A 20,692-nucleotide genomic window follows, 5' to 3' on the forward strand; every position below is an offset into this window, starting at 1 on the left:
TTCGTGCTCTCTCTCTCGTGCTCTCTCTCTCTCTCGTGCTCTCTCTCTCTCTCGTGCTCTCTCTCTCTCTCGTGCTCTCTCTCCTCTCTCTCGCGCTCTCTCTCTCTCTCTGGTGCTCTCTCTCTCTCGTGTTCTCTCCGTGTTCTCTCTCGTGTTCTCTCTCGTGCTCTCTCTCGTGCTCTCTCTCTCTCTCGTGCTCTCTCTCTCTCTCGTGCTCTCTCTCTCTGTGCTCTCTCTCTCTCGTGCTCTCTCTCTCTCTCTCGTGCTCTCTCTCTCGTGCTCTCTCTCGTGTCTCTCTCTCTCGTGCTCTCTCTCTCTCTCTCGTGCTCTCTCTCTCGTGCTCTCTCTCTCTCGTGCTCTTCTCCTCTCGTGCTCTCTCTCGTGCTCTCTCTCTCTCGTGCTCTCTCTCTCTCGTGCTCTCTCTCTCTCGTGCTCTCTCTCTCTCTCGTGCTCTCTCTCTCTCTCTCGCGCTCTCTCTCTCGCGCTCTCTCTCTCGCGCTCTCTCTCTCGCGCTCTCTCTCTCGCGCTCTCTCTCTCGCGATCTCTCTCTCGCGCTCTCTCTCTCGCGATCTCTCTCTCGCGCTCTCTCTCTCGCGCTCTCTCTCGCACTCTCTCTCGCGCTCTCTCTCTCTCGCGCTCTCTCTCTCGCTCTCTCTCTCTCGCGCGCTCTCTCTCTCTCTCTCTCTCTCTCTCTCTCTCTCGCGCGCTCTCTCTCTCTCTCTCTCTCTCTCTCGCGCGCTCTCTCTCGTGCTCTCTCTCTCTCTCTCGTGCTCTCTCTCTCTCGTGTGCTCTCTCTCTCTCGTGCTCTCTCTCTCTCTCTCTCTCTCGTGCTCTCTCTCTCTCTCTCGTGCTCTCTCTCTCTCTCTCTCGTGCTCTCTCTCTCTCTCTCGTGCTCTCTCTCTCTCTCTCGTGTGCTCTCTCTCTCTCTCGTGCTCTCTCTCTCGTGCTCTCTCTCTCGCGCTCTCTCTCTCTCGCGCTCTCTCTCTCGCGCTCTCTCTCTCTCGCGCTCTCTCTCTCTCGCGCTCTCTCTCTCTCGCGCTCTCTCTCTCTCGCGCTCTCTCTCTCTCGCGCTCTCTCTCTCTCGCGCTCTCTCTCTCTCGCGCTCTCTCTCTCGCGCTCTCTCTCTCTCGCGCGCTCTTTCTCTCGCGCGCTCTCTCTCTCGCGCTCTCTCTCTCTCGCTCTCTCTCTCGTGCTCTCTCTCTCTCTCGCGCTCTCTCTCTCTCTCGCGCTCTCTCTCTCTCTTGCTCGCGCTCTCTCTCTCGCTCTCTCGCGCTCTCTCTCTCTCTCGCGCTCTCTCTCTCTCTCGCGCTCTCGCTCTCGCGCTCGCTCTCTCTCTCGCGCTCGGGTCTAGTGCGTCCTTCTTCAGCTTGGCGGAGCAATCTTCAAAAAAACTCCGGCAGCATGGTGGTTAGCATCAATGCTTCACAGCTCCAGGGTCCCAGGTTCGATTCCCGGCTGGGTCACTGTCTGTGTGGAGTCTGCACGTCCTCCCCGTGTGTGCGTGGGTTTCCTCCGGGTGCTCCGGTTTCCTCCCACAGTCCAAAGATGTGCGGGTTAGGTGGATTGGCCATGCTAAATTGCCCGTAGTGTAAGGTTAATGGGGGGATTGTTGGGTTACGGGTATACGGGTTACATGGGTTAAGTGGGGTGAGCATTGCTCGGCACAACATCGAGGGCCGAAGAGCCTGTTCTGTGCTGTACTGTTCTATGTTCTAGCTGCCCCGTCGACCACTGTGCCGTCACCCTGCGGCCCTCGCTCTCTGTCATGCTTTCCCGCGTTGCCGTCTCTGCTCGCGTCTTCCTTATAGGACTTTGTCTTCTCACACGGCCACTTCTGACCCAATCCTCCATACACCGGAGAGGGATTTCTCCTGACTGTCTCACTCTTCACCGACTATCCCGTAAAATCCGGGGAAAAATGGGGGGGAACTGGTCCAAAAGTCCGTCACAGGCCGGAGTTATCAAATGTGCAACCTACTCCTCCATGGCCACCACCGGAAGTCTTCCATCACATTCCTGACTTGTGCCTTGTAGATGATGGACAGTCTTTGGGGAATCAGGAGGTGAGTTACTTGCCACCCTGCTCCTGTAGCCACAGTATGGCTAGTCCAGTTCCGTTTCTGATCAATAGTTTTTAGAAACATAAGAAATAGGAAGAGTAGCCCATTTGCACCTGCTCCGCCGTTCAATAATATCATGGCTGATCGTCCATCTTCACACCAAACGCCCCCGCTTGCTCCATATCCCTTAAATATATTCAGTAACTTGGCCTCCACAGCCTTCTGTGGTAGAGAATTCCACAGATTCACCACCTTCTGAGTGAAGAGGTTTCTTTTCATCTCAGTCCTAATTGGCCCATCCCATATCCTGAGACTGACTCCTTGTTCCAGGCCCTCCAACCAGATGAAGCTAGATCCCCACATCAAGTCTGTCCAGCCCTGTCAGAGTTTTATACGTTTCGATTAAACTCCCTCTCCAGCTTCTATATTTCAGGTCTAGTCAACCCCTCTCCTTGTATGACAATCCTGCAATCCCAGGAATCAGACTGGTGCACCATTGCTGCATTCCCAAGTATATCCTTTCTTCGAGGAGACCAAAACTGAACACAATACTCCAGGTGTGCTCTCACCAACACCCTGTACAGCTGCAGTAAGACATCCTTGCTCTTGTACTTGTCCTCTTGCAATGAAGGTCAACGTGCCATTTGCAGCCTGAACCGCTTGCTGAACATGCATAATGCTTGCTTTCAGTGACTGATGCACAAGGACACCTAGGTCCTTTTGTATGTCAACATTTCCCAATCTATCATTTTAACTGGTACTTTGCCATTCTGTTTCTCTGACCGAAGTAGATAACTTTACATTTATCCACACTGCATCTACCATGTATGTGATATTTCTATTCAGCAATGGTAATGCCATTGAATGTCAAGCGATGATGGTGAGATTATCTGTGTTTGGAGATGATTATTGCTTGGCACTTGTATGACATGCATATTATTTACCTTCCCAAGCAGGTTATTGCTGTGTAGGCTGCTTGATAGTACTGATGAAACATCTTTACTGATTTTTGAGAGGAAATTAATGGGGCTGTAATTCCATGAATTAGGTTTGTCCTGTATTTTGCGGACAGAATGTAATCTGGACAATTGTCCACACCGTGGAACTGATCCCTGTGTTGTAAATATACTGGAAGAGCTTGGCTAGGCGCATGGGTAGTTCTGGAGAATAAGTCTTCAGGACTACGCTGCAGTCTGTTGCCTTTACTGTGTCCAGTGCCGTCAGCCATTTCTTTACTGTCTGGAATGAATCAATTTGGCTGAAGACTGGCATCTGTGATGTTATGGACCTCTGGAGGAGGCCTAAAATGTTACTTTAAATATTAATGGTCAGGTATTTAGAAAGTAAAATGCTTGTTAAATCCCATTAGGATTTGTCAAAGCTTTAGGACAAATAGAATAGAAGAATTCCTACAGTGCAGTAGGAGGCCATTCGGCCTATCAAATCTGCATCGACCCTCTGAAGGAACACCTTACGGCCCATTCCCCAATCTTATCCATGTAACGCCACCTAACCTACACATCTTTGGACTGTGGTAGGTAACAGGAGCACTCAGAGGAAACTCGCACAGACACGGGTGAATGTGCAAACTTCACACAGTCACCCAAAGCTGGTATTGAACACGGGTCCCTGGCACTGTGACCCCAAATATTCATGGTAGCTTTACTAGTTTAAGTGTTGTTATTTGATTGAACTGGTCATTTAGAAGCCATTGAGAATTTGAATTCAAGATTTTTAAGAAATCTGGTACCATTAAAAATGAACTTTACTGGTCCATTAATATCCTTTTAAGAAAGGAAGCCAGCTTTCCTGACAGTTTGAAAGAAACAATTTCCTCCTTCTCAGAACAACTAGGAATGGGCAACAATTCCTGACATTGCTGAATTAAGAAAAATGTATTGGTAACTATCAACATGTTCTGTAGAGTTTGGACAATGTCTTAAAGCCAACATTTCACTCAATTTAAAATTATATTGTGAAGAAAAATATCTATATTAAAGCAGTAAAACCTGTAGCTAAGCATGTCCACTGTTAAGTTTACCCCTAGAATTTATTTTAATTAGAATTGTAGCCCTGGGTTTGGATAAATACATTTTCCAATTATAGAGGGCTCTATTATTGTCTTCATATTCATTGGACTAATCAGTAATGGTATTTGTAATCCAGGTTGCTATTATCCAGCTGAAACCATGGCAGCGGGTCTGGTAATAAACCTGCCCTTGCTAACTCAAGCTTCTGAGGCTGCTGATAGATTTACATGTAAGTGATGCTTGTTGAACTTGCTACCTTGTTGCAAAACTGTCTTTTAACATTTGAAATGAATAAAGATTGTTGGATGCGAGCTTCAAGGTTCCTGGTAAATTTTGGAATGCTGCATCGAGAATGTTGGGGCATTCAATTCGGGGAATATTAATACAATCCAGAAATCGGACAAGGAAAATAGAGTTGACGCAAAAAGGCAAAAAGAAAAGTAATTTGAAGGAGATAAATAAAACATTACAAGAAGGTCATCTTTTGTTTGAAATTTTGCACTGCTGTAATGATCTATAACCACATTTGAGTCGCTAAAATTGTTGATATTTGACAAATAATAGCAGCTTCATGGTTGCTGTTGTTGAAATGTAACCCCATTATTGGTTACTGTCTGTAAAAATACATCAATTTTAAAAATATATATTTAGAGTATCCAAATTTTTTTTTCCTATTAAGGGCCAATTTAGCGTGGCCAATCCACCTATCTTGCACACCTTTGGGTTGTGGGAGTGAGACCCACTCATAACAGCCAAGCATTGTTTGAAACATTAACCAGGCAGCTTGACTCTGGTAAAGGCTGGCTTAAAGGAATGGACCAGTGAATGGCTTTCATTTACTTATTTTGTTTATCTGAAACAGGTGCAATGTGTGCACGTATTCTTTCAATCAACAAATAACAGGGCCCTGTGTATTAATCCAGTACATGCAAAAATGCCACACTGTGAGCCTGACTGACAATCATAACTAATTTATGGTTGTCGTCATAATTTGTAGCTCACCGAGGATCATTTAGTAAATGTTGTCCAATCGCAGAATCATCATCCAATGTTGGACACTGTTTTGAGTTTTGTAAATAAGGGCTCATTGGGTATGGTCTGTACTTTGCCCATTGTGAGCAGTGGAGGGGACATGTGGTTTTATATTATCCGCCAGCCTCTGGAACGTTTGACCTGCATACCTGGCATCACATTGGCACTGCAATGCATAAACCACGTTGTTCATTGCGTGATAGGCAATACACATGGCAGCATCCTGCAAGTGGCATGTACCACTCGAATACACTCGCTCACCAGGTTTTTTTAGATATTGTGCCCTTCCAGGGTAATTGGAGGTAGAGGGGCACTTTTCAGGACTGAAGTGATGGCCTTAGGCCCATTCATTGGTTTGCTTGATGTACAGCGCAGACTGATGTGATCGGGGTAGCCATTATCCTGATGTGCCCTATTTCAGCATCAAACTTGCATGGTGAGCAAATGGCTTCAGCCCTGTTTACAAGGTTGACGGTAAGGCCAATCTTATAGCGCATGGAACTGTAAATCCCGACGTCTGTATTGACCAGTGAAGTTAGGCTTGGGTAGTCTGCGGCAGATTTCTCAACTAGTGAATCAAGGAAAAGGAGTTCATTTGACTGCTCCATTTCAAAGGTGAATTTGAGCATAGAATGGAGCCCATCAAGAGTCCAAAGATGTGCAAGTTAGGTGGATTGGCCATGATAAATTGACCTTAGTGCCCAAAGTTGCCCTTAGTGTTAGGTGGGGTTACTGGGTTATGGGGATAGGGTGGAGGTGTTGGCCTTGGGTAGGGTGCTCTTTCCAGGAGCCGGTGCAGACTCGATGGGCCGAATGGTCTCCTTCTGCACTGTAAATTCTATGTAAAGAGATACTAAGGAAATTATTACTTGCAGCTGAGGAATCATGCACATATTGGAAATATACGAGAGGGTAGGAGGTTAGCTATCATTCCATTGAAGGCACATTTCTGATGGAACTCCATAAAGGTATTTGCATGAGCTGGAGTGGATCCCATGACAACACTTCCATTTGGGCATATGGTGTTAAAACAATTCGACTACGAGAGCTGTTGAGTTCATAAGCTCAGTGAATACTAATACTAGTAAATATTGTATCTCGCCATGATACAGTGCTTCAACACAAATATCCATGTCTTCCTTAACATTGGTGAATATGTTGGCAATGTCAAATGAGCACATGAAACACAATGTTGCTATCGATTGTATAAGTCCTGTATGGTCTTCGTAAATGTGGAAAGCTAGTTCAAAACTGGAAGAACTGATTAGTTTTTGCTGTGGATGCAGATCCGGATGCTGGCATTTTTAAAGCATCTGTTAACTTTGGGAGATAGGACTAATTGACTTTGATTTAGAATGTTGTTGATTGTTTTAGAATGTTCTGGTTTGACTCTGCTGTCAAAATGTGAGCAGAGTTTTCTGAGCAGCTTGTTGGATGTGGATTGGCCTGAAGCTTCCTCAGTAAGAAGAAGCTACAAAGAAAATATTTCCTTTTCTGCTATATATATATATATATATATATATATATATATATAACTTCTGAATATTCTACAGGGAAGAGGAGACTGAGTGCGGTGAGCTGACCAATAGCGTGGATTTTTGTGCTCAATTCCTGGATTGGGACTTGAAAGTGCTACCAAATGAGCTGACACACGAGCCTCAAGAAAGACAACATCAACACTGAAACACCAGGGCACATTCAAGTGAACATGGAGGAGAAACTATTGAATGATATGTGCAATGATGACAAAATGGCACCATAAAGGTTGACCAGTAATCTGTTGGAGGAGAATGGACAGGTTATTGGTATCAGAGGTCACTGCCAAATTGGGGATGAACATGAATCTGTGATCATTTGCACCTAGGTGAAGTTTGATCAAGTTGGTCAACTGGAAACAGGTTGGAGGGAGTTGAACTTGGAGCTTAGAGCTTTGTCTGTATTGGATGGCAATGTTTAGAGTGAAAGGACTGGTTCGGGTATAAAAGGTTTTGTGAAGTATTTTTGATGGGGTGGAAACATTGCACTGAATGTATAAGGAGGCTCAGAATGGCGGGAAGGTCGGGCTTTGGTGAAGAAAGGAATTTGTATCAATATCTGGGCCAAAGGTAGGTCAGACATGAGATGATCAGCCTTGAGAGGCAGAGAATTTTGAGGGCTGTATGTGTGAGTGAGGAATTGCAAGAGATCACTATCAAAGGAGGATTAAAGACCGGAAAGAGGAAGGAGCAGAGGTGGAAAGGGGTGAGACTCTCTCTTGGAAACAGACATCCATGAGTTCTTCACATCTGGGGCTGGATTTTCTGGTTCCCCCAGCCATGTGTTTCTGTCTTCCTGCTGCTTGTCAGGGATTTCCCATTATAACCACCCCACGCCACAGGGAAACCCACAGGTGGGGGTGCACTGCAGACGGGAAAAGTGAATTTTAACGACGGGAAAAAGTGAATTGCAATGACCGGAGTATTTGGGCCTGATGTTTGGAATGATACTGCCATTGTTTTCATGGAGGCTCAACTCGTCTCTTTTCTCTCTCTCTCTCTCTCTCTCTCTCTCTCTCTCTCTCTCTCTCTCTCTCTCTCTCTCTCTCTCTCTCTCTCTCTCTCGTGGCCAGCAGGAGTGACATTAGGTTGAAGATTGGCAGGCAATAGAGAATTTGTATTTTTAGACATCAGCCCATGAACAATTCAGCTGAAGAAAATCCATTGGCCAGAGACGCTGCTCAACAAGACAGCAGGGATGAATGCCAGTCAGGATTCTTTGGGCACCAGATTCTTGCTGGTCCTCACTGCTTGCTCAGCTTCTGTGTTACCTTGAAAATTAGGGGGGAAACTGGTAATATGGATGATCTTGTTGTTAGCAATGAACTTGGGAGAAGTGGTCATTTGCAAATTGGGGGCCAATATCTGAAATCATCTGGAAGCCATGGGTATAAAAGATGCCCTGTAGTGCTGGTTGTGTGGAGTCTGACTACTTCCACCTATCTCTAGTAACAAACTATGGCCTTGAGGTATGTCTTGCCTTGATAATCAAAGAAGCCGAGCCCCCGGCATCTGCCGTGGATGCTGTGGGACAGTAGGTGGCATCAGGGGCTCTGTGGGTATTGGACTATTAATGCGGACGGAGAGGAGTACATCTTGAACCGCTTAAGTGATGCTCGAACCTTGCACTTAACAATGACTAGGTACCATCCATGGAGTCTGTCGAGAATCTCTTCTCACGTGGACTGAGGAATAACCAAGCTGTGATCATAAACTAAGAGGTCATCCACTGTCGCCAAATGACTATGTTGCTCATGTTATTTCTGGATGACGTGTTCTGCAGGGATATATCCAGACCACTCTTAAGTACAACTCATGTACTAGATAAGTTTTACTGTCCTCTTTTTAAAAAATTTTTCGGGCACATTGGAGCTTGGAGGCCAAGATGTGCAATAGACTCTTCACAAGTCAACATCGCAACCCTGGTTTATCATCCCTCGGAATTGCTGGCCATCTGTGATACATTTTACTTGGGAAAGTTGGTCATGACTGTGGGTTCACTGAAATACCTGTGGGCTGGATTCTCCACTGGAGGGAATCTCTGTTGCACAGGCAACGCACCTACGCCCAGGGATTTCCCGATTGGCGTGGGGCTGCCCACAATGGGAAATCCCATTCTCAGAATGGTGAGAGGCAGAATCCCGCCGCCAGCGGGGGTGCGCGCAGCAGAAACCTGGTGTAGCGGGATGGAGAATCCTGCCGTGCGTCTTTGAACAATGTGGCCTCAATTCTATAGTGATCTTGGCAAATTTACACTTGTCATTTCAGTGTGAGGCCTGCTTCCTGGAGAATCTCTCTTACCCTCTGGTCATGCTCTGTTCTTGTGGAGCGAGACATGTTTGAGGATGTCGTACATATGGCAATTAGCACCTTGCTTGCCTACCAGGATTGTGGACATGGTGCCTTGGAATATCTTGGGGCCAGATGACATGCGGAGGCGATTTAAAGCAAAACCAGTCAATTGGCGTGATAAAGGTAATCGGCAGTCTGGGCACCTGGTCAAGGGGTATTTGCAACAACCACATAACATCGAGTTTGGTTAAAAGCATGCTATTGGCAAGCTTCATCAGATTGTCGCCTATGGACAGCACGGTAGCATTGTGGATAGCACAACTGCTTCACAGCTCTAGGGTCCCAGGTTCGATTCCGGCTTGGGTCACTGTCTGTGCGGAGTCTGCACATCCTCCACGTGTGTGCGTGGGTTTCCTCCGGGTGCTCCGGTTTCCTCCCACAGTCCAAAGATGTACAGGTTAGGTGGATTTGGCCATGATAAATTGCCCTTAGTGTCCAAAATTGCTCTTCGTGTTGGGTGGGGTTACTGGGTTATGGGGATGGGGTGGAGGTGTTGACCTTGGGTAGGGTACAGACTCGATGGGCTGAATGGCCTCCTCTGCACTGTAAATTCTATGATAAATTCTATGATAATCTATGGATCATTGGGTGGACCTCTCTCCACATAGTTTCATTTAACTGTGTGAGAGCCACAAACAGCCTGAGTTGACCATTGGGATTGGGAACTGTAATCTGTCCAGAACAGCACCAGGTTGGTTGTGTGACTAGGGAAATCACTGCCCTGTTCAACATGTCAAGTTCCCGTTGACCTTCATTAGTAGAGGATGCAGAGGCCTCCAGGGCAGACTGGTAGTAGAGAAATATGACATTGTTTTTTCAGCTTACCCAGAGTCCTGGCAGAATGTCAGGAATAAGGGAGATGAACTAACAGCATGGATCAGTACTTGGAACTACGATGTTGTGGCCATTACGGAGACATGTATTTCACAGGGGCAGGAATGGTTGTTAGATGTTCCGGGATTTAGATGTTTTCAGAAGAATAGGGAGGGAGATAAAAGAGGAGGGGGAGTAGCACTGTTAATTAGGGAGTGCACCACAGTTGCAGAAAAGGAGGTGGTTGAGGAGGGTTTGTCTACTGAGTCAGTATGGGTAGAAGTCAGAAACAAGAAAGGAGCAGTCACTTTATTGGGAGTTTTCTATAGACCCACCAACAGCAGCAGCGAGATAGAGGAACAGATGAGCTGCAGATCTTGGAAAAGTGCAGAAGTAACAGTTGTCATGGGTGACTTCAACTTCCCTAATATAGACTGGAACCTCCTTAATGCAAATGGTTTGGATGGAGCAGATTTGTCAGGTGTCGACAGGAAGGATTCCTGACCCTTGTGTAGATAGGCTGACTAGGGGGGAGACCATATTGAACTTGGCCTGGTTTGTTGCCGAGCACCATATGTCAGATGTCTCCGTGGGAGAGCATTTCAGTGACAGTGACCACAACTCCTTGATCTTTACCATAGTCATGGAGAGGAATAGGAACAGACAGTATGTGAAGGTATTTAATTGGAGGGGGAGGGGGAATTATACTGCTATTAGACAGGAGCTGAGGAGCATGAAGTGGGAACAATTGTTCTTGGGGAAATGCACAACAGTAATGTGGGGATTGTTTAAGGAGCACTTGCTGCGAGTGCTGAATAGTTTTGTCCCACTGAGATGAGGAAGGAATGGTAAGGTGAAGGAGCCTTGGATGACCAGAGAAGTGGAGCTTCTAGTCAAGAGGAAGAAGGAACCTTACGTCAGGTTGAGTAAGCAAGAATCTGACTTGGCTCTAGAGGGTTACAAGGTAGCCAGGAAGGCACTCAAAAATGGACTGAGGAGAGCTAGAAGGGGCATGAAAAAGCCCTGGTGGGAAGGATTAGGGAAAACTCCAAGATGTTCTACACTTATGTGAGAAATAAGAGGATGATCAGAGTAAGAGTAGGGCCGATCAGGGATAGTGGAGGGAACTTGTGCTGACAGTCTGAGGAGATGGGGGAGGCCCTAAATGAATACTTTGCTTCAATATTTACTAGAGCGAGGGACCTTGTTGCTCGTGAGAACAGTGTGAACCAGGTTAATAGACTCAGACTCAAACAGGTTGATATTCAGGAGGAGGATGTGCTGGAAATTTTGAAAAGCATCAGGATCGATAAATCCCCTGGGCCTGACTGGATATACCCAAGGTTACTACGGGAAGCGAGGGAGGAGATTGCTGCGCCGTTGGTGATGATCTTTGTGTCCTCACTCTCCAGTGGAGTAGTACTGGATGATTGGAGGGAGGCGAATGTGGTTCCCCTGTTCAAGAAAGGTAATAGGGAAATCCCTGGGAATTACGGACCCCATCAGTCAAGCCTCTGTGGTGAGCAAAATATTGGAAAGAATTCTGAGATAGGATTTGTGATTATTTGGAAAAACATAGTTTGATTAAAGACAGTCAGTATGGGTTTGTGAGGGGCAGGTCATGCCTCACAAGCCTCATTGAATTCTTTGAGGATGTGACGAGACACATTGATAGACGTCGGGTGGTATATGGATTTCAGTAAGGCATTTGATAAGGTTCCCCATGGTAGGCTCATTCAGAAAGTTAGGGGGCATGTGATACAGGGAAATTTTGTTGTATGGATACAGAATTCGCTGGCCGAAAGAAGACAGCGAGTGATAGTGGATGGAAAGTATTCCGCCTGGAGGTCGGTGACCAGTGGTGTCCCACAAGGATCTGTTCTGGGGCCTCTGCTCGTTGTGGTTTTTATAAATGACTTGGATGAGGAAGTGGAAAGGGTGGGTTAGTAAGTTTGCCGATGACATGAAGGTTGGGGAAGTTGTAGATCAGGGGTGGGCAAACTTTTCCGTGCAAGGGCCACATTCAGAAATTCACAATTCACAAAGGGCCACACAGTATATTAAGTAAAATAATTACTTCACCTGGTTATGATTCTGGGCGCCTCATATAGAACATAGAACAGTACAGCACAGAACAGGCCCTTCGGCCCTCGACGTTGTGCCGAGCAATGATCACCCTACTCAAGTCAACGTATCCACCCTATACCAGTAAGTAACCCAACAGCCCCCCCTCCCCATTAACCTTAAAAAAAAAATTTAAAAAAAAAAATTAAAACATTTTTAAAAAAAATTTTTTTAATGACTTGGTGGGCTGCAGAAATACCTTTGGCGGGCCGCATGCGGCCCGCGGGCCGTAGTTTGCCCACCCCTGTCGTAGATAGTGTTGAGGGTTGTTGCAGGTTACAGCAGGACATTGACATGATGCAGAGCTGGACTAAGAAGTGGCATATGGAGTTCAACCTTGATACATGTGAAGTGATTCATTTTGGAAGGTCGAATTTGAATGCTGAATAAAGGGTTTTTTTTTTTTTTTTAAATAATTTTTATTGAAAGAGTTTTTCCATACAAACATTTACCCCTACTAATTTTTAAATTATTTACAACACAATCCCTCTAGGCAAATGTCCCTCCCTCGCCCGCCCTCTCGCGCGCACCAGTCCTCCCCCCCCCCCCCCCCCCCCCAGGCAACCTTAACAAACAAGGCAGCCTACAGTTTCAGACATGAGCAGCGAGCAGACCTGCCCGCGTTACAGTCGTGCATGTCCCCCCACGACCCTTGCTGCCCCCCCCCTCCCCCCCCCCTCCCTCCCTCCCTCCCTCCCTCCCTCCCCCCCCCCCTCCCTCCCTCCCCCCCCCCCCCGGGTTGCTGCTGCCACGACCCCGAACGTCTATCTCTGATCTAAAAAGTCAAGGAAAGGTTGCCACCGCCTGGAGAATCCCTGTACCGACCCTCTCAGGGCAAATTTGATCCTTTCTAGCTGAATATAGCTAGCCATATCGTTAATCCAAGTTTCAACGCTTGGAGGCCTCGCGTCCTTCCATTGAATTAATATCCTTCGTCGAGCCACTAGGGATGCAAAGGCCAGTATTCCGGCCTCCCTAGCCTCCTGTACCCCCGGTTCTACCCCGACCCCAAAGATCGCAAGCCCCCATCCTGGTTTGACCCTGGACCCCCCCCACCTTCGACACCGTCCTTGCCACCCCCTTCCAGAACCCTTCCAGCACCGGACATGCCCAGAACATATGCACATGGTTCGCTGGGCTTCCCAGACATCTGACACACCTGTCCTCACCCCCAAAGAACCGGCTCATCCTTGTCCCCGTCATGTGAGCTCTATGCAGCACCTTAAATTGAATGAGGCTCAGCCTCGCACACGAGGAGGAAGAATTGACCTTCTCCAGTGCATCCGCCCACGTCCCGTCTTCTATCTGCTCTCCCAGCTCCCCTTCCCACTTGGCTTTCAGCTCCTCCCCTGATGCTTCTTCCGCCTCCTGCATTATCTTGTAGATGTCTGATATCTTCCCCCCTCCGACCCAGACCCCCGAGAGCACCCTATCACTCGCCCCCTTACTGGGGAGCAGGGGGAACCCCTCCACCTGCCGTCTAGCAAATGCCTTCACTTGTAAATATCTGAACATGTTTCCCGGGGGGAGCTCAAACTTCTCCTCCAGCCCTCCCAGGCTCGCAAACCTCCCCTCTATAAACAGGTCCTTCAGCTGCCGTATGCCCACCCTGTACCAGCTCTGAAATCCCCCGTCGATGTTCCCCGGGATGAATCTATGGTTCCCTCTTATTGGCGCCGCCAACAGACCTCCCATTTCCCCCCTATGTCGCCTCCACTGCCCCCATATCTTGAGGGTGGCCGCCACCACCGGGCTCGTGGTGTACCTCGTGGGGGGGAGCGGCCATGGTGCCGTTACTAGGGCCCCCAGGCTTGTGTTGCCACAGGACGCCCTCTCCATTCGTTTCCAAGCTGCCCCCTCCCCTTCCATCATCCACTTGCGCACCATTGACACATTTGCCGCCCAGTAGTACCCCGAAAGATTGGGTAGTGCCAGCCCTCCACTGTCCCTACTCCGCTCCAAAAAGACCCTCCTCACCCTTGGGGTGCCATGCGCCCACACGTAGCTCATGATGCTACTCGTCACCTTTTTGAAGAAGGCCCTAGGGAGGAAGATGGGCAAGCACTGAAATAAAAACAAGAACCTTGGGAGGACCGTCATTTTGATTGACTGCACCCTCCCCGCCAGCGACAACGGTACCATGTCCCACCTCTTAAATTCCTCCTCCATCTGTTCCACCAGCCTGGAAAAGTTCAACTTGTGGAGGGTCCCCCAGTTCCTTGCCACCTGCACCCCTAAGTACCTAAAGCTCTTTCCTGCTCGCTTGAAGGGGAGTCTCCCAATACCCTCTCCCTGGTCCCCCGGGTGTATCACAAAAACCTCGCTTTTGCCCAAATTTAGTTTGTACCCCGAAAAGTCCCCAAACTCTGCTAATAGTTCCATTATCTCCGGCATTCCCCCTTCTGGGTCTGCCACGTACAGCAGTAGATCATCCGCATACAGCGATACTCGATGTTCCTCCCCTCCCCTAGTCAGTCCTCTCCACCCCCCTGAACCCCTCAGTGCCATCGCCAACGGTTCAATCGCCAGTGCGAAAAGTAGGGGGGATAGGGGACATCCCTGCCTGGTCCCTCGGTGGAGCCCGAAATACTCCGACCTCCTCCCGTTTGTCACTACACTCGCCGTCGGGGCCGAGTAGAGCAGCTTCACCCACTTAATAAAGCCTTCCCCAAACCCAAACCGTTCCAACGTCTCCCACAGGTACTCCCACTCCACCCTATCGAATGCCTTCTCCGCGTCCAGCGCTACCACTATCTCAGCCTCCCCCTCCACTGCCGGCATCATAATTACATTCAGCAATCTCCGCACGTTCGTGTTGAGCTGCCGCCCCTTCACGAACCCCGTCTGGTCCTCATGGATTACCCCTGGCACACAATCCTCTATTCTAGCTGCCAGGATCTTTGCCAGCAACTTGGCATCCACGTTCAGAAGCGAGATAGGCCTGTAGGACCCGCACTGCACGGGGTCTTTATCCCGCTTCAATATCAGGGAGATCAGAGCCTGCGACATTGTCGGGGGCAGAACCCCCCCCTCTCGCGCCTCATTAAAGGCTCGTACCAGTACCGGTCCCACCAAGTCCACATTTTTCTTATAGAATTCCACCGGGAACCCATCTGGCCCCGGCGCCTTCCCCGCCTGCATCTGACCTATTCCCTTGACTAGCTCCTCTAGCCCTATTGGCGCCCCCAGCCCTTCTACCAGCCCCTCCTGGACCCTTGGGAACCTCAATTTGTTTAGGAAGTCCTCCATTCCCCCTCTCCTCGTCGGCGGCTCAGACCGATACAACTCCTTGTAAAAATCCCTGAAGACCCCGTTCACTTCTTGCCCCTTCTGCACTACCTTCCCGCCCCTCTCCTTCACTCCCCCAATCTCCCTAGCCGCATCTCGTTTGCGAAGCTGGTGTGCCAGCATCCTGCTCGCCTTTTCCCCATACTCATAAACCGCGCCCTGTGCCCTTCTCCACTGCGTCTCTGCCTTCCTGGTGGTCAGCAGGTCGAACTTGACCTGCAGGCTGCGCCGTTCTCCCAGCAGCCCCTCCTCTGGTGCCTCCGCATATCTCCTATCCACTTCCAATAGCTCCCCCACCAGCCTCTCCCTCTCCTGCCTCTCCTTTCTTTCTCTGTGCGCCCTTATGGAGATCAGCTCTCCCCTGATCACTGCCTTCAGGGCCTCCCAGACCATCCCCACCTGCACCTCACCCGTGTCATTCAAGTCCAGATAGCTCTCAATGCTCTTCCGGACCCTTTTACACACCTCGTCGTCCGCTAACAGCCCCACATCCAGCCGCCACAGCGGGCGCTGGTCCCGCGCCTCCCCCATTTCCACATCCACCCAATGTGGTGCATGATCAGAGATCGCAATGGCTGAGTACTCAGCTTCCCGTACCCTCGGGATCAGCCCCCTGCTCAACACGAAGAAATCGATTCTGGAGTACACTCTATGGACGTGGGAGAAAAAGGAATACTCCCTCGCCCTCGGCCTACCAAACCTCCATGGGTCTACTCCTCCCATCTGCTCCATGTACCCCCTCAGCACTTCTGCCGCTGCCGGCCTCCTATTGGTCCTTGAGCTCGATCTGTCTAGCCCGGGGTCCAGCACTGTGTTAAAGTCCCCCCCCATGATCAAGCCCCCTGCCTCCAGTCCCGGAATGAGGCCCAATAGGCGCCTCATAAAACCCGCGTCATCCCAGTTCGGGGCATATACGTTGACCATCACCACTTTCTCCCCCTGCAGCTTACCCTTCACCATCACATACCTACCCTCCTTATCCGCCACCACCTCCTCCGCCACGAACGACACCCTCTTTCCCACCAGAATCGCCACCCCCCGGTTCTTTGCGTCCAATCCAGAGTGGAACACCTGTCCCACCCACCCCCTTCTCAGGCGAACCTGGTCCACTACCTTCAAATGGGTCTCCTGTAACATTGCTACATCAGCCTTCAGTCCCTTCAGGTGTGAGAATACCCTTGATCTCTTGACCGGCCCATTCAACCCCCTCACGTTCCAAGTGATCAGCCGGGTCGCGGGACGACCCGCCCCCCTCCCCTGCCGATTAGCCATGTCCTGTTCCCTGCTCGCCCCGGGTCGACCCTCCCCTTCTGACCCGCTCCCCATGGCGATGTCCCCCTCCCCCCACCTCTCCAGTCCTCCACTTCTCGTTTCTGGTCTTTTCAGCAGCAACCCGGTGTCCCTCCCTAACCCCCCTCCCCCCCCAGGCTAGGACCCCTCCTAGCCGCGATGTACCCTCCATTGTACTCCCGTAAGTCAGCTGGTTCACGCTGACCCGGCTGCTCCTGCCACACTCCGACTCCCCCCGGCTCGGGGGGGGGGGGGGGGCCTCCCCCCCTTGCCACTCCTCCCTGGCCCCGCTCCAGCGCGGGAAAGGTCGCCATTGCTAGCCACGCCCCGCCCTCCTCCCCTCCCCCCTCCTCTGCCCCGCGCGCGGGAAAACAGAGGAAAGCCCGCGCTTTCGCCCTGCCACACCCCACCCCGCCATCTTCAGTTCCACCCCCGTCCCCGTCCATGCCTGTAAAGAACCCCCCCTAGGAGCCCATATCCCCGATCTGCTCTCCCCCCCCGTCCCGCCTCCCCAACTTAACATTATAAATAACAGATAAATAACAAATAACAATGTACTTAACAGTCGCCCTCTACCAAACAGCATAAATAACCATAAATAACCATGAATAACCACAATAACAATAACTAAGGGAAGTTGGCAAAGGGGGAAAAAACATCAGAAGAAAAACCACAGCAAGAGTTCAAAATCCAAACAGAGAATTCAGCTGAAAGTACCCGAGCGGCCAAGGCCGCCAAGTATCCCCTGGGTCTAATTCGAGTCCAGTTTCTCTTCCTGTACAAAGGCCCACGCCTCCTCTGGGGACTCAAAATAGTGGTGTTGGTTCCTGTAGGTGACCCACAAGCGCGCTGGCTGCAGCATTCCGAACCTGATCCGTTTTGCATGTAGCACCGCCTTCGTCCGGTTGTACCGGGCCCGCCGCTTTGCCACCTCCGCACTCCAGTCCTGGTAGACCCTCACCGTCGAATTCTCCCACTTGCTGCTCCTTTCCCTCTTGGCCCACTCCAGCACTCTTTCACGGTCGCTGAGTCGCTGGAACCGCACCAGCACCGCCCTCGGGGGCTCATTTGCTCTTGGCCTCCTAGCCATGACCCTGTAGGCCTCTTCCAGCTCCAGGGGCGAAGGGACGGCCCCTGCCCCCATCAGGGAGCTCAGCATTTCTGCTACATATCCCGGGAGGTCTGACCCCTCCAGGCCTTCTGCCAGGCCCAAGATCCTCAGGTTCTTCCGCCTCATTCGGGTATCCAGCTCCTCAAAACGGCTCTGCCATTTCAGGTGGAGTGCCTCGTGCACCTCTACCTTTCCCACGAGGACCGTGGCCTCCTCCTCCCTCGCAGTCATCTCCTGTTGCAGCTCCCGAATCGACGCCTCTTGGGTCGCCTGGGCTCCCATCAGCCTGGTGGTCGTCGCATTCATTGACTCCAAGAGCTCCATTTTCAGCTCCGTAAAGAAGCGCAGGAGAGCGGCCTGCTGCTCCTCCGCCCATTTCCTCCATTCCTCGGGTGCACCACCGGCCGCCATTTTGGTCTTCTTCCCCCGCTTTTTTTTGGGAGCTGCTGTTGCTCTCTTTACCACACCACTCCGGGTACCGACCATAAAGTTGGTCTGGTTCTCTTCAGGGAGCCTTCCCCCACCGGGATTTGTCCTTACAGCGCCGTTGGGGCCCTCCAATCGGCCCGAAAACACCTTTGTAGCAGGAGCAGCCAAACGTGCGACTTAGCTGGTCATAGCCGCAACCGGAAGTCCTGAATAAAGGGTTAAAGGCAGGATGCTTGGAAGTGTGGAGCAACAGAGGGATCTTGGGGTCCACGTACATAGATCCCTCAGTTGCCACCCAGGTTGATAGGGTTGTTATGAAGGCGTATGGTGTGTTGGCTTTCATTAACAGGGGGATTGAGTTTAAGAGCTGCGAGGTTTTGCTGCAGCTTTATAAAACTCTTGTTGGATTGGATTGGATTTGTTTATTGTCACGTGTACCGAGGTACAATGAAAAGTATTTTTCTGCAAGCAGCTCAACAGATCATTCAGTACATGGAAGAAAAGGGAATTAAACAAAATTCAAGAAAATACATGAGAATACATAATAGGGCAACACAAGATATACAATGTTAGACCACACTTGGAATTTGCGTCCAGTTCTGGTCACCTTATAGGAAGGATGTGGATGCTTTGGAAAGGGCACAAAGAAGATTTACCAGGATGCCGCCTGGACTGAAAGGCATGTCTTGTGAAGAAAGGTTGAGCGAGCTAGGGCTTTTCTCGATGGAGCGAAGAAGGCAGAGAGGTGACTTGATAGAGGTGTACAAGGTGATGAGAGGCATGGATAGAGTGAATTGCCAGATACTTTTCCCCAGGGTGGAAATGGCTATCATGAGGGGGACATCATTTTAAGGTGATTGGAGGAAGGTATAGGGGAGATGTCAGAGGTAGGTTCTTTACACAGAGAGTGGTGGATGTGTGGAATGCATTGCCAGCAGAGGTGGAGTCAGGGTCATTAGGGACATTTAAGCGACTCTTAGACAGGCATATGGACAGCAGTAAATTGAAGGGGTGAAGGTTAGGTTGATCTTAGATTAGGATAAATGGTCGGCACATCGTGGGCTGAAGGGCCTGTACTGTGCTGTTCTATGTTCTAATGTTGTCCTGGGATCCGGGTGAAGGATTTCATATACTTTGGGTAGGAAGTCCCAATGTATACACACCATCCTGCTGAGTAAATAGATACTTTAATTACACAGGCTATCAAGGGTCCGTGTGATCTGCTACCCCTTTTGTGGGTGTAATTTGACCCTTGACATGGAGATGAGTTCTTCCCGGTGCTTGGACGGTGGCTGGACAGAAATTGTGTTGAACCATGCAAGGTGATCCACCAGATCAATATTCCTGGTAAGAGCCTTACAACACCAGGTTAAAGTCCAACATGTTTGTTTCAAGCACTAGCTTTCGGAGCACTGCGCCTTCCTCAGGTGAATGAAGAGGTATGCTCCAGAAACATATATATAGACAAATTCAAAGATGCTTAGAATGTGAGCATTTGCAGGTAATCGAATGCTCACCTTCTAAGCATTGTCTGGCATCTTTGAATTTGTCTATATATATGTTTCTGGAACATACCTCTTCATTCACCTGAGGAAGGAGCAGTGCTCCGAAAGCTAGTGTTTGAAACAAACATGTTGGACTTTAATCTGGTGTTGTAAGACTTCTTACTGTGCTCACCCCAGTCCAACGCCGGCATCTCCACATCATCAATATTCCTGTACATGGAGCCAAAATCTGCAGAGGTTTCATCAAGCCACTATCAATGATCTGGTCAGCATTGGCTCAACAAAGTAAAGGAACAAACTGACTTAGAGTTGCTGTGTTTTTGTAAGGAGACCTGAGACCACTTGGTACTTCAGAGCGGTGAGCTCTATGCAGGTCATGGCAAAGGGCTTGTGCCATCGCTACCTTCCTTCTGTTAAGCTGTTGCCGAAGAGCACCTATGAGATGTCGGCCTGACCAGGGGTGTTGTCATCGTGCGCTGTGGATGTTTGTGATATGGCACTGACTGTTGCTTAGGTTGGTGCTGCCGTGTTTGAGGATGGTAGGCACAGTATTTTGTGAAGAGGAACTGTAGCCGGACTCCAGTATGTGCTTAAAACTTGTTTATTAATACTGCACAATATGTACAAGGTGGGTTACTGAGTCAGCCCGTCTGCTGCCCAGAGTCTTTAACACACGATCACTGATGCCGCAGGTGTATTGTAATCTACATTACTAATTGCCGTGCCTATTCCATTACCTGTTCCACTACGTATACCAATTTGCATTCGTTTATTAATGTGTATTATATTTCTACATTTTTTTTTTAAGAAAGTTTAATTGTGTTCATTCACGTCTCTTCTTTCCCCCCCCCCCCCATTCACCAAATTGTGCAACTGCTAGGTGAGGATGTGAAGCAGCATCTGATGGATCCGTTTGCTGTGCCTGCCAATGCTTTTCTAATTCGAGAAAAATTACTACTGCAAAAAAAGGTAAAAGTCTAGATTTTCTGAGAATTATGCATCTGCTAGGAGACCAGGAGCGCAAACTAATGGCCGCTTTGCATCCGGCGCAGATCCGTGCAAGCTTGTTGGGTTGTGGGAGAATCTGAAATTAGGATCTGCGTCGGTGCCAATTGGTTTCCAA

General features: G+C 49.4%; 1 protein-coding gene across 1 annotated transcript in view; it reads left to right on the forward strand.

Moving 5' to 3' along the window:
* Positions 1 to 20,692, forward strand: part of LOC119973778 — a 111,430-nt gene that overhangs the window by 8,030 nt on the left and 82,708 nt on the right. The window contains exons 2-3 of the mRNA XM_038812202.1: positions 4,227 to 4,319; positions 20,450 to 20,538. Of these exons, the coding sequence (XP_038668130.1) occupies positions 4,250 to 4,319; positions 20,450 to 20,538 (159 nt within the window). The 5' untranslated portion in view covers positions 4,227 to 4,249. The remainder of the gene's footprint in view (positions 1 to 4,226; positions 4,320 to 20,449; positions 20,539 to 20,692) is intronic.

This window comes from Scyliorhinus canicula, chromosome 11, assembly GCF_902713615.1.
Source record: "Scyliorhinus canicula chromosome 11, sScyCan1.1, whole genome shotgun sequence".
Taxonomy (NCBI): Eukaryota; Metazoa; Chordata; class Chondrichthyes; order Carcharhiniformes; family Scyliorhinidae; genus Scyliorhinus; species Scyliorhinus canicula.